General features: G+C 42.2%; 1 protein-coding gene across 1 annotated transcript in view; it reads right to left on the bottom strand.

Annotated features, from left to right (window-relative positions):
• The window catches only part of bap1 (BRCA1 associated deubiquitinase 1), a 65,152-nt gene extending 50,486 nt beyond the window's left edge, over positions 1–14,666 (bottom strand). Inside the window, exon 1 of the mRNA XM_078209383.1 lies at positions 14,538–14,666. Within this exon, the coding sequence (XP_078065509.1) occupies positions 14,538–14,574 (37 nt within the window). The 5' untranslated portion in view covers positions 14,575–14,666. The remainder of the gene's footprint in view (positions 1–14,537) is intronic.
• Between the last annotated feature and the right edge of the window lie 252 nt (positions 14,667–14,918).

The raw sequence follows: 14,918 nt of genomic DNA, 5'->3' as shown, positions 1-14,918 counted from the left end.
CCTGAGACAATTCGAGAACATTTGTCTCCCGGTAAAAAAACATGATCCTTGCTGGACATGCATTCAATTGAATAGACCGAAGAGATGTGTCAATACAATTTTACATGGGCCACCCTAAAAATATTGGCAAAGAAATGAGCATTCGGAACTCTCCCTGAGGACCTAATCAGGGATCAAGCAGTTTGTGAAATATATAACGACAGTCCACAAGCAGCTGGTGCGAGAAAAAGACAATGTTACAAGCAGCCATCAATATCTGTATGTTAAATGAACAATCAGAGAAACAAAGCAGAAATTTTAGGCAGGAAACAGGTATTCACAGTACAGGGGCTGACCTGTTCCAACAGCATTGGCCAGCACCTACCGAACAGAACAGCTTGTTTTACAGATGGTACAAGTTGCAGCAAATGCGGGAAATGGAACCACTTTGCTAAATGTTGCAGATCCAAACTACAGCAACCCTCCTCACCATCAGCAACATGGCAGCTGTTTGATTCTCCTGGGTAGGAGCATTAGCAAGGTGAATGGATTAGAGTTCAGCCAGAACAGCGAAGGCACAGAACCTCCAACAACACTATTGCTATTGCGACTGTGTTGACGTCAAAAAAGGCAGAATGAAATCTTCACTACTCTCAACATAATTAACAGTAATGCCAGATTTAAGAGTCAAGATTGACACCAGAGTGAAGGCTAATGTATGATCCAACCAAAGGTTATAGGAAGTAGACCTATAAGCAGCACCAGATCTCAGCACCCAGACTCACCTTGTGGTTTTGGTGGAAATATAATCTGCACCGAAGGTGTAGCAACCCTCTACTGCATACAGCGAAATTTCAAGTCCCATGTGATTGACCTGAACATAAAGCCACTACTCGGGTTTCAGAACAGCATTGCATTGGGGTTCATTCAACTTGGTCCAGAAGTGAATGTTGCACAGCTCCAAGCCCCAGAGATGACAGCACAAAGGGACCTATTCAACTGCGATGACATTGGTAAGCTACCAGTTGTACACTACAAGACTAGATGATTCAGTATCACCAACAGACTGTGCTCCGAGAAGAGTACCGGTAGTCATGAAGCAGAAAGTTCTGAATGAGCTGCATCGGATGACGGCACTACATGTCATAACTCCCATAGGTGAGGCCACAGAATGGGTTTAAGCAATGGTGACTGCAGTAAAATAAAACAGCATGGTCAGGATATGTATTGACCCAGTGCACTTGAACAAAACACTGCCCAGACCACATCACCCTATGAAGATAGTGGAACAGATGATTGCAGATATGCCAAATGCCAAGGTGTTCAGCATTCTCAATGCGAAATGTAGGTTATGGCAGATCCTGTTAGATGAGGAGTCCTCAAAACTAACCACATTCATGTCCCGGGTAGGCAGATATAAATTTCTTTGCATGCTCTTTGGTATCTCCATTAGCATTGAGGTCTTCCAGCGATGCATGGAAAACTCTATGCAGGCCAACCTTGTAAGATGATTGTCAGTGGCATCCTTGTTTGGGGTCAAACTATGCAAGAACATGATGCACTTCTTCGTCTTGTCCTTGACCAAATCAGGATCATCCACTTAAAGCTTAACCCTGTGAAATTCAGATTCAGGGTCAACCAGGTCGTATACATGGGCCATTTACTCACAGATGATGGTGCAGAGCCCGCTCCAGACAAGACAAGGGCTATAGATGGATTGCTATTCCCGTGGACAAGCACGCTTTACGATGTTTCCTTGGTATTACAGATTATCTTTCTAAGTTCATCACATGTTGTAGTGAGGTCACTGGACCTCTTTGTCAGCTCCTCCATCAGAACGTCGAATAGTGTTGACAAGAGCACCACACAGCTGTCTTCAACAGACTCTAAACAAGCGCTCGCTGCCCCACCGGTGCAACAATACTTTGACGTTCAAGCCCCCATACTCATATCAACAGACTCGGCCCCCTAACACCTGGTCAGGACTCAGACTGCACGTGGCCACGATCAGTTGGCGGTGGTATATAGTTGTGCCTTGCAACAGAACACTTACATGGTAGCCTCAGACAGCACCCACTATGTATGCAACTGCCGACTCCATCTACAGGTATCGGAACCAGCACCAACAGAGGACACAGCACTTCAGTCACTGCAGCATGCTGGTACAGCAGTTAGCACTGCTGCCTCAAAGCGCCAGGGACCCAGGTTCAATTACAGCCTTGGATGACTGTTTGTGTAGAGTTTGAACATTCTCCCCGAGTCTACGCGGGTTTTCTCCAGGTACTCTGGCTTCCTCCCGCAGTCCAAAGATGTACCGGTTAGGTGGATTGGTCATACTAAGTTGCCCCTTAGTTTCCAAAGGTGTGTAGGTTAGGTGGATTAGCCATGGTAAAGCGCGGGGTTACGGGATAGAGCAAAGGAGTGGGCCTGGGTAAAATGCTCTTTTGGAGAATTGGTGCAGATTCAATGGGCCAAATGGCCTTCTTCTGCACTGTAGGGATTCTTTTGTTCTGGCTTATGGCACCAGCTATCTGCACCAGTGGATATGCAGACTCTTACAGAGGCTAATGCAATGAATCCTACACCTGGTAAACACACAGATGAAATATGCCGTGTTGGTAACATGAGGACACTGGCCACAGAGAGACTATATCACCAGCCAGTGTAAGCACACAGTCAGGGTACCTGAGCAGGCTCAGCACAAAATTCCAGAAACCCACAGCATTCTACACCAGGAATTTTTTCAAGGCAGCAGATGTCTGAACAAATACAGTCTCCCTCTCTGAAAAACGTTCACTCGTTAGAACCAGAAGCCTGTCCATGAGACACTGTAGCACAACTCAGTAATTTAAATGCTAATACTGATCCAGGGATCGCTAAATTGAATTCTATCAATCTTGTATACAATTTTCTACCCTACACGATACACTCCTCCATGAAATGACCATTGGTTTTTCAAAATCTATCAATTCAGACTATATATCATTGCCGTTTAACTGATCATCTTTCTTATAAATGTCATCCAAGAACTCAATTCAAAGTCCAACCCTTCATCATTATCCAACTGACATGCACTCAGCACACAAAATACTCTACTCCTGATTTAACTTCTGTAGGAAGTGACAACTCCAAGGCCTTACTTTGTTTCCTCTTTGGTAGGGATGTAACCCATGTCCACCTAGCCATTTCATTCTTCCACTGGTCGTATGGTTCAGACTCTGACAAACTCAGAAAGTAATCGTGCCCAACAATTTATACTTGCTTCCTGTCATTTTCTGTAAAAGTTACTTATTGTAGTTTACTGTCTGAAAATAATTTTCTTTGATTCCAAACCTCACCATTAGATAACATCCTCTGCAACCATGTATAAGCCCAGAAAGCCAGTTGGTGAAGGATAGCATTGGATCACTCTTATACACTTTGATAGTTATTTACTAAGTTACATACAGGTACTACAAGCAGGTGGGACCTCAGCGTAATATTTAGAGGCTTAGAAGAATCAAAGGTATCTAATTTAAATATATAAAATTCTTAATTGTTTTGTTGAAAACATTGCCAATATTCAAGTTGAGAAGATGTGTAATTTTGTCAGATCCAGAGGAAAAATGTCTGACTGAAAGTTCTCCAATTTGGTACATGGTGGACAGAAACTGGAATGGAGCTCAAATGTAAATCAAGTCTATCTTATGGTTAAAAAAAATGTGGGGTGGGGTCACATGATGCAAGCGCGTGAATAGTTTCCGTAAGCTTTGGCATTACTTTGCCTGTAATCCTTTCATTTATCACGTTTACACAGCTGTTACTTACCTAATCCAGGAACAAGAACTCCAAATCATGTCCCTGGAAAATTTCTGAAATATCCTGCAAGGGCATTCTGTACCCCCCTTTACATGGCATATCTTGACCCTTGTTTGATGAGAAAGAGTCCTTGGTAAGGTTTGTTGATATAGCTCTACAGGGCCTCACATTTGGTGAGGTAAACCACCTTAAAACTATTGGTTTCGCTTTTTTCTATTCTGGGGTTTAAAGATTGTTAATTAGTTCCTGAAAGGACACAGAAGTCTCAGATTCTAGAAAAATACTTTATAACGTGTCACTGGTGTTTCTAGTATAGCTGGAGATGGGAGAAGCATGCTCTGGTGCATGCCCAAGTGGGCGGGTGGATCTTTGGCGGGGAAGCCATTTTCTTTGCGTCAATATCCTATGCTCTCTTTGGATACATAAGCAATGGCAGCAGCTACTTTGAAACTTTGCTCCTGGAATGTACAGGACAGACATCATGCTATTAAAAGAAATAAGATTTTGTCTTTCCTTACAAAGTTGTTGTAGCTTTGTTGCAGGAAACGGGTGACAAGGAGTACCTGAAATTGAAGCGGGACTGGGTGGGGCAGGTGATTTTTGCCAAATTTTCAACTAGTAGCTAAGAGGTTGTGGTTTAGTAAATAAGAATTTGCTTTTTAGATTGGAAAACTGTGTGAAGGATAAGGGGAGAAGGTATGTGATTGTTAAGGGCCTGATACACAGGGAAAGCATTTTGATAATGAATGTCTATGGCCCCCCAAATTATTTTCCTGATTTTGTTACTAAAGTCTTGAGGATTTTGCTGAATTAGCATCAGAAAATTCCTTCATAGGTAAGGGCTTCAACTGTCATCTTTGATGGATGAACTTCCCATAACTAGGAATCCTCTCACTCAACAGGCAAAGGCATTAGCCTCGGTAAGCAAGGAAGTAGGATACTTGGATGTTAAAGTTAAAGAGTTCAACTTCTCCATTCTCCACCAATGTAATGCTGGAATTGATTATTTTTTCACACCATAAACAATATTACACTCGGTGGTCTCCTGCTCCATAGGTATATTGTGATCTCTATCTTCCTGGAATTTTTATTCAAGGGGATCCATCCTCAATCTAGATCTTGAAGATTGAATGCATCTCTGCTTGAGGATCGTAACTTTATCTCGTAATTTAAGGCCAAATTTGATCTCTTCTACTCAGCCAATTCTCTCTAAAGTAAGCCTCTCAATCCTGCGGGAAACCTGCAAGGGGTTTGTTTGGTCATTTTATATATGGCAACCTAAAAGTGTAAATGTTGAAACAACAGTGCTAGCTTGAAGCAAAATTAGCTGAAACAAAGAGGGAGTGTAAGAATCCTAGCCACTTAATGCTGAAAGAAATTAATTCAATTCAAACAGCACTGGATTCCTTGCTGAATGTGCTGAGAGGAGTATAAAATAAACTAAGTAGATATTTGGCTCTCATTAAGAAAAGGGTAGACTCTAGGATTATTTCCTCTGTGCTAGATTCCAAGGGTAATAGGATGATTAAGACAGAGGATATTATTAAGGCATTTAATAGCTTCTGTGCTGATTTATATGAAACAGATCAGTCTGGAGATGCACTGGTACATATGGAGTGCTTTTCACTTTAAACTCTCAATTTCTGAAGATCAAAGATCGACCCTAAATACCCTCATTTCTAAGAAAGAAGTGATTTTTGCCTCGAGAGACCTTCAGTTGGTAAGGCTTCGGGGTCTGATGGTTTTGGAAGTGAATTTTATAAGGAATTTAAAGACTTGCTAATAGATTCTCCGATCAGTATGTATAACCATTCATTCAAAGTAGGTCTGCTGCCTCTGTTACTTCGAGCAGCAAATATCTCCTTAATTTTGAAGGAATCCTGAGGAATGTGCATCCAATAGAAAAATTTCAATCTTGAACGTAGATTTGAAATTGTCTAAAATATTGGTGTTGCATCTAGAAAAAAAATCTTCCCCTTGATTATCCAAGGCTATCAGACTGGGTTCATAAAGGGCCGGAATTCATGTAACAATGTTCAGAGGTTATTAAATATTTTAAAGGTCTTCCAAAAGCAGGCGATAGATAGCTTAGTGATCGCATTAGATGCAGAGAAAGTTTTTGACCAGGTGGAGCGGAATTATTTATTCTACTCGCTGTAGAAATTTGGGCAGGGTGGGGGTCGTTAAGTCGATACAGGTACTTTATAAAACTCACTGCCAGCAGCTCTTCCTAACGGTTATAGATCTGATAATTTTAGACTTCAGTGAGGGACTAAGCAGTGTTGCCCGTTATTGTTTGCAACAGCTATTGAGCCCCTAATTGCAGAGGCAATTAGACATAATCTTTCAGTATTTGGGTTGTCATTGATGGAAAGCAACATAAAATCACGTTATATGTGAATGATGTGTTGCTATTTGTGTCTAAGCCAGATGTCTCTGTTTCTGCTATTATTGATATTGTGGGTAGGTTTGGCTCTTTCTTGGGCGATAAATTAGTTTTGCAAAATCCGAGGCTACGCCTCTGGGACGAGTCCCCCTCAGGGTTTACTTATTTGTGTATTTCCATTACCTCTACATCCCGACAGTTATACAAGGCAATACTTTTGTCTATTAAAGGGGAACCTACATCATTGGTCCTCCTTCCCGATATCGTGCTGGGCAGGATAACACTGATATGCTGCCTAAATTGTTGTATCCTTTACAGATGCTACCAATTTTGATTTCTGCTAAGGTACTAAAGGAAATTAATGAGATGTTTAACTCCTTTATACAGAACGAAAAGAGACCTCGCTTAAAATTAGCCAAATTGCAGCTTTCTAATTTAAAGGAGGGATGGGTTCTCGAGGTGCAGAATATTAACATGTGTTGTGATGATAGCATGCTATTGCTACAGATATATTTGACCATCAAGAAGGAGACATCGAATTTGAAATTAGCATTGCAACATTTTAATATTTATGTTGCCAGCAGGTCATCAGAGACCATTTTTACATTGACCATAATCCATTGCAGTTTTTGGAAAAGATTAAAGATAAAAACACAAGATTGTTTAGATGGAGCTTATTACACCAGTCATTTAATTTGAAGATAATACACGTGGCAGGAAGAGAGAACGTGATAGCAGATGCTTTATCACAACTTTGATGTGAAAGGAAGAGGGAATGTTTAATGCTGGAAAAAGAAAATTGAACTGGAATATACGGTTGTTAAATTCGCATGCATAGATGTAATAAGATACCTTATAGAGTACTAATAGTATTGGGAAAAACTAGAGGTTTTAGAAAAATGAAGCCATCTTTTCATATTGTTGGTTCATTTTTTAAGGGGAGAGGTGTGACGATAGTGTGCGATTGCTGTAGATATATATATATATATATATATATATTTATTTTGTGTTTGAGGGGACTGTTTATAGATTCAGCTCTATTCTGCAAGCAGATGCTAGGAGAGCTGGATAATTACTCATTTTAGTCATGTAGTGTTTAGTTAGGATAGAGCTAATGGACTTTTGTTTATAGATGGGGTTTTGATTAAAGAAATGGAACATGGGTTTAGGTATGCAGGGTCATGTGGTGATGTGGCTAATGGGAGGACCTAGCTCCTCAGCAGAAAAACAGCTTTTCAGTTCTGGCTGGGAATTGCTTGAAGACAGAGGTTTTCTGCAAGCTGCTGAAACTCATTCTCTCTCTCTCTCTCTCTCTGAAAGCTTTAAGACTGACTACACTCATTATAGCAAGTATATTTACGGGTGCTAACTGTATTTAAAATGGCACTGTAAGTCTGTAACAGGAACGTTGCTTATTTGGAACTGAAAGTGATAAGTTAGAAATTAAAGTTGTTTCCTTTTATTTTTAAATATTGTTCAACTGTTAATAGTTAAGCTGCTTAATGTGTTAGAGTTATAGTTAAACTGTGTTATAAAATAAAGTTTCTTTTACTATAATTTGTCAGTGGAATTACTCTTGGAGCAAAGCCCCCTAAACTCACACTTATGCCAAAATAGAAAAATTGTTAAGGTCTAGTCTGGCATCCTAATGTAACATAGGGTTCTGGTCCAGGACCCTAACAGTGCCAATTAGTCTCTAAATTTATATGAGAATGGGTAAGAGGGGACCTCACCTTCATTTGGCTTGATATTGAAATTGGCCAGTCTGAGTTTTACAAGCTCTGCTGTTTCTTAAGGATTTCAAGACTGTGCCTGACAAATCAGGAGGCTATGGCCTAGTGGTATTATTGCTAGACTATTAATCCAGAAACTCAGCTAATATTTAGGGGGCCTGGGTTCGAATCCTGCCACAGAAGATAGTGGAATTTGAATTCAATAAAAAAGTCTGGAATTAAGAATCTACTAATGACCAGGAAACCATTGTTGAATCATAGAAACCCTACAGTGCAGAAAGAGGCCATCTGGCCCATCGAGTGCACCGACCACAATCCCACCCAGGCCCTACCCCCATATCCCTACACATTTACCCACTAATCCCTCTAACCTACGCATCTCAGGACACTAAGGGGCAATTTTAGCATGGCGAATCAACCTAACCCACACATCTTTGGACTGTCGGAAAAACCTATCTGGTTCACTAATGTCCTTTAGGGACGGAAATCTGCCGTCCTTACCTGGTCTGGCCTGCATGTGACTCCAGAGCCACAGCAATGTGGTTGACTCTCAACTGCCCTCCAAATGCAACTAGGGATGGGCAATAAATGCTGGCCCAGCCAGCGACACCCATGTCCCACGAATGATCTTGCACTGAATATTGATGAGGAGACCTGTGCAGTATCTAGGAAAATGGCAATAGAATCTCAGTCTGTAATTGAATGAAGGAGATCTAACATAAAATATTATACTGTCAGCGTATTATACCAAGCTTAAGACACAGGACAGATCCCATTATATCCTCACTGTGCCAAAAATGCAAATTGGTGAGAGGTGACTACTACACACATTGGTCCTGTGTCAGGACCAGATACAATGGGCATACTTGAAGAGCTTGAGAAGATATTTGATACAGCCTTAAGAGTTTGATCCTTTGTATTTGATTCTGGGGCTCCCAAACAAAATGATAATTGATGCCAATGAGAAAAGGCTCTACAATTTTGTAACATTTGCAATGCAGAAGAATATCCTTTGCTCCTGATTAGTGATAAGTCTACTCCTGTTCAGAATTGTTACAAAATTATTATGGAATCTATCCTAATGGAATTCCTAAACCGTATACTCCGATCCAAATCGGATGCATTCCGGAAAGTATGGGGCATCTACCTCAAATACACAGATTCTGTAATGTCTGATTTACTCTTACAAGACTTTCCATAGGCTATGCAGCACTGCCTCTAATATATTAAAAGTAAGGGTGTGCATCACTTTGCCTTATTTCCATGGCTTTATCCTCTTTTCCCCCATCCTGTAACTCGTCCTCTCTATTTTTTATATGTGTAAGTGCTGGGAACATACTGAACAACTGCACTGGTTTCCTCCTGTCTTCTTCTATATTTATATATGGAGAAATGATCACGCTACTTTACCTGTTTTGAGGGTGTTTGCATTATTTGTAAAAATGGAAAAACTCTTAATGAAAATATATTTTTTAAAAATGCAACTTACTTCCACTCTCATGACAAATGGTTACATGCACTTGGAATCATATTGAGTTCTCTAACTTTAATCTGAATTCAACATCATGTCTTGTGTGAGGGAGGTCTGCACCATGCATACAACTTAATAATCAACTGGTCTGGAATCCAGTAAAGAACTAACCTTAAACAAGGCTGCAACTACTGATATAAGCACAAACTATCAACACTGCAGGACGAAAGAAGCCACCCCAGAATGGGGCTGTGACCAGGGTTTCTGAGATAGCTGGCGGTAACGGTATAAGAATGGGAAATGAGATGAAATGAAATGGAAAAGGGAAGGTCCGAAAGGAGGATGTGAGAGAGAGAGAGAGATAGAGGGAGAAAGACAATGGAAGTAAGTGAAGAAAAGGATGGAGAAAAAATAGACTGGGCCTTATCAAAAGATACAAACAGATTGGAAAGGATAAGCTGGGATATTTACCATGGACACTGCCATAAAGCAGCTCACTGTCACGATCCCTGAAGGTAATTTAGGTTTAAATGCTGGAACAGATATCTGACTGTGGAATCAAACATGCAGTTTTGGTAGAGGAGAGCAAGATTTTATGCTGTTTGATGATCAGACCTGATATTGAGCTGTTCAGCATATAGACTTAAGGAAATGATGACACAGGCTGTAGTTGGGAGGGAGCAAGCAAGGATTTTACTTCTAAAGCAGTTAATGGGCCAGCTGGCTACCAGCAACTGGGACGGTGAGTGACACTTTCCAAACCAGTAACCGGGACGGTGAGTGACACTTTCCAAACCAGTAACTGAGACAGAGAGTGACAATTTCCAAACCAGTAACCGGGACAGTGAGCGACACATTCCAAACTAATAACTGAGACAGAGAGTGACAATTTCCAAACCAGTAACCGGGATAGTGAGTGACACTTTCCAAGCCAGTAACCAGGACAGCGAGTGACACTTTCCAAACCAGTAACCGGGACAGCGAGTGACACTTTCCAAACCAGTAACCGGGATAGTGAGTGACACTTTCCAAACCAGTAACCGGGATAGTGAGCGACACATTTCAAACGAATAACTGGGACAGAGAGTGGCACTTTCCAAACCAGTAACCGGGACAGTGAGTGGCACTTTCCAAACCAGTAACCGGGACAGTGAGTGACAATTTCCAATCCAGTAACCGGGACAGCGAGTGACACTTTCCAATCCAGTAACCGGGACAGCGAGTGACACTTTCCAATCCAGTAACCGGGACAGCGAGTGACAATTTCCAAACTAGTAACCAGATGGTGAGCCACACTTTCCAAACCAGTAACCGGGACGGTGAGTGGCACTTTCCAAACCAGTAACCGGGACAGCGAGTGACACTTTCCAATCCAGTAACCGGGACAGCGAGTGACACTTTCCAATCCAGTAACCGGGACAGTGAGTGACACTTTCCAATCCAGTAACCAAGACTGTGAGTGACACTTTCCAATCCAGTAACCGGGACAGCGAGTGACACTTTCCAAACCAGTAACCAAGACTGTGAGTGACACTTTCCAAACCAATAACTGGGACAGTGACTGACACTTTCCAAACCAGTAACCGGGACAGTGAGCGACACTTTCCAAACCAGTAACCGGGGCAGTGAGTGACAATTTCCAAACCAGTAACCAGGATAGCGAGTGACACATTCCAAACTAATAATCGGGAAAGAGGGGGTTACTTTCCAAACCAGTAACCAGGATAGCGAGTGACACATTCCAAACTAATAATCGGGAAAGAGGGGGTTACTTTCCAAACCAGTAGCCGGGACAGTGAGCGACACTTTCCAATCCAGTAACCGGAACGGTGACTGACACTTTCCAAACCAGTAACCGGGACAGCGAGTGACACTTTCCAAACCAGTAACCAGATGGTGAGCAACACTTTCCAAACCAGTAGCCGGGACAGTGAGCGACACTTTCCAATCCAGTAACCGGAACGGTGACTGACACTTTCCAATCCAGTAACCAGGATGGTGAGCGACACTTTCCAAACCAGTAACAAAGACGGTGAGTGACACCTTCAAGTGGTCAGTGTTATGATTCCTTCTCTTGTTGATGATGACCTGGATCCTTGGTGTACAGGGGACAAGTTCAAAATTTATGAATGCAAAATTTGGAAGTATTGTGTCCAACGAAGGAATTAGTGTAAAATTTCAAAAGCACATCAACAGCTTGAACAAAGGGTGGTTCATTGTTAGATTGTATGTAATGCAGAGAAGCCTGAAATTATTCATCTTAGTAGAAAGAACACAGAAACACATTAAAACGAAGGGTAAAATACCAAAGGGACCTAGGTCTATATGAGCATAAATCGTTAATGGTGGCAAGGTAGGTTGAGAGCAGTTAAAATGCATAAGGCATTCTAAGCTTTATTAATTGGGAATGGAGAACAAAAGCAAGTAATGGTAAACTTGTATGCAACACTGGTTCACCTCAGCTGGAAGATTCCATTCTATTCTGGGAACCATACCTCAGGAATGATGTTATGGCATTTGAGAGGGTGCAGAAAAGATCAATGAGAATGGTTCCAAGGATGAGAAATTTCTGTTACATAAACAGATTGGAGAAGTTGGGACTGTTTTCCCTGGACAAGAGAAGATTGGGATGAGAAATGACGGATGTGTTCAAAATCATGTGGGGTCTGGACAAAATAGATAGGGAAAAACTGCTTTCATTGGTGGAAGGATCTAGAATGGGAGGACATGGACTTGAGGTAATTGGCAAAAGAAGTAGTGGTGACTTGAGGAGAAACTTCTTCACACAGTGAGTGGCTTGGATCAGGAATGCACTGCCTGGGAGCATAGGCAAGACTGGTTCAATTGAGGCATAGGGAATTGGGTTATATCTGAAAAGGAAAAATGTTAACGGTTGTAGGACAAAGGCAGGGGAGTGGCACTAAGTGAATTTTTCCTGCAGGGAATCAGTATAGACATGATGGGCCATATGGCCTCCTTCTGTGCTGTAACTTTTGAGATTCTGTGATTGTGGTCCACTCTATAATCACCCCTAACACATCATTCCCTTCTCACAGCACCTTTCCATGCAATTATAACATCTGTCCTGTTACCCAATCTCTCCTCACTGTCCCTGGCCCCAAACACTCCTCCCAGGTGAAACGGTAATTTACTTGTACTTCTCTCAATTTGGTCTACCATAATCACTGGTGCAGTGTTCCAGTAAAGCTCAATACAAGTTTGAAGAACAGCACATCATCCAGCTAGACAATTTGCAGCCTTCTGGACTCAATCATTTCAGATCATGAACTCTGTGCCCCTTTTTGATTCTGTTTTTCATTTTGCAATGTACCAGTCTAAACCTTATTCTTCTTTGTCCGTATAGCACGCAAGAAACAATACTTTTCACTGTGTGCTAATACATGTGACAATAATAAATCAAAATGTTTTAGCTTTACGAGAGAACAGTTCATTATTTTGCCACTAACACACTCTGGGCAAATGCTTTGATTCTTTATTACAACCATTACCACTCCCTTTGCCTTTTGTTCCCTGACATCTTTGGCATTTAATCTCTCCCAGCGTCTTACCTAAACCTGACCGTCTCATTTTGTTCTTAACCCTCACCCTTTCAATGTCATAAAACCCATATACTTTCTGACCCAACTTGAAAGGTTAGCTCTTTCTCTCTCCACAGATGCTGCTAGATCTGATGAGTATTTCCAGCAATTTGTTTTTATTTCAGATTTCCAGCATCTGTAGTATATTTTGCTTCTAGCACCTGATTCCCTTTTTCTTTTATCTCTGGAAGCACTCAGTACATGTTTACAGCATGGGAAGATGCAAATCAGCCGACTGTATCTTCCTATCCTTTAAATATTCATCAACTTTTCCTTAATAGAAGCAGAAGTCTGTGCTTCAATTGCTGGCTGGAGACAATGTCCCCTCCAAAAGTTCATTCTAAAACATTTCAAATTGGACATTATAAAAAGTGCAATGATATTTAATTTTTTTCCATGGAGCACATTGCACTCTGAGGTGCTTCAGTGCAACTGCATTTACTATATACATTCAATGGCAGCATTCAATGGCGGCATGGTAGCACAGTGGTTAGCACTGCTGCTTCACAGCTCCAGCGACCTGGGTTCGATTCCCGGCTTGGGTCATTGTCTGTGTGGAGTTTGCACATTCTCCTCGTGTCTGTGTGGGATTCCTCCGGGTGCTCCGGTTTCCTCCCACAGTCCAAAGATGTGCAGGTTAGGTTGATTGGCCATGCTCAAAATTGCCCTTAGTGTCCTGAGATGCGTAGGTTAGAGGGATTAGTGGGTAAATATGTAGGATATGGGGTAGGGCCTGGGTGGGATTGTGGTCGGTGCAGACTCGATGGGCCGAATGGCCTCTTTCTGTACTGTAGGGTTTCTATGATTTCTATGATTGACAAGCATACATTGGGGTTCTAGAATATTACCAAACTCTCACTGCAGTATGGCTGAAAGGCCTGCTTAGACGATGGCCTTTCCCATTGCACCTTTACAGTAACTGCCCTGAGCATTAGTGCATCCTTCAGCATGAGCCCCTGGATCTTGTAACATTCCAGACTGCAATACTCGGCCGTGGATAATTCTTTCCACTGGAAGATCAATATGTTTCGGGCAGACCAAAGAAAGTGTCTTTCACCAAGTTGATGATCTTCAGGCAGCAGCTGTTGTTTGGCTTGGTGTGCGTCCCTGGAAACAGCCTGCACAGCACAGGAAATAGTCTATTTTCTGCATGTTAAAGTTAGGCAATGAGTGCACATCGGCTGCTAGATGTCACCGCCAAATCCAATGCACCTACACAGTTCAGTGACAGTCACCGAACAGGAATAGGAAGCCCAGCTCTGGGTACTAAAGTCAATGATATAGTTCTGGCACAGAGCAGCATTAAACATGGGGCTATCCTGGTCTGCAGCCTGGGTTGATACAAACATTCCCTCATACTCCTGGTCAGGTGGCAATCTTTACTAATGGCTCAGTCACCAAGGCAACCCCAGCGCCAGAGACTGGCTGATAACTAAGAGGCTGCTCCATTCACTAAAACAGCACATTAAGTTGCAAGACTCCAGCTCCAACAGGCTGAGGCACTATGGGGATATATCAGGGCCCAAAGAACCTCAGCCTGCAGCTTCTCGCCTCACACTGCAATCACTCACCCGGGTCGCTCTCCAGCTCCAGCCAGCCTTTATTCATGTTCTCACCCGGCTCTCCATCACTCCCACAGCCCAGGCCCTACAGCACAGTCGGAGCAGGCCGCAGTACGTCATCATGTCGCGCCCGCGCCTGCGCGGTAGCCTGGCTTTTGCCCCTCTTGCCGTCATGTTTGTGCGGGGCAATCCCATTGCAATAGTTTCCTCTTAGGCTCTGTTGCCAAGTTCCCATCAATCTGAAGGGGCAGCCTGTCTCATTCTGGTTTAAAATTACCAAACACCTAGATGAGTGTTGCGTTTAATAATAAAAATTGATATGCAAGCTCAGTACCTTAGTGATAACACCTCTGTTGCAAAGAAAATAAACTCCAGACTCTGGAAATCTGC

The sequence above is a fragment of the Mustelus asterias genome, chromosome 3, assembly GCF_964213995.1.
Source record: "Mustelus asterias chromosome 3, sMusAst1.hap1.1, whole genome shotgun sequence".
NCBI classification, from domain to species: Eukaryota; Metazoa; Chordata; class Chondrichthyes; order Carcharhiniformes; family Triakidae; genus Mustelus; species Mustelus asterias.
This window is presented reverse-complemented; position numbering and strand designations above follow the sequence as displayed.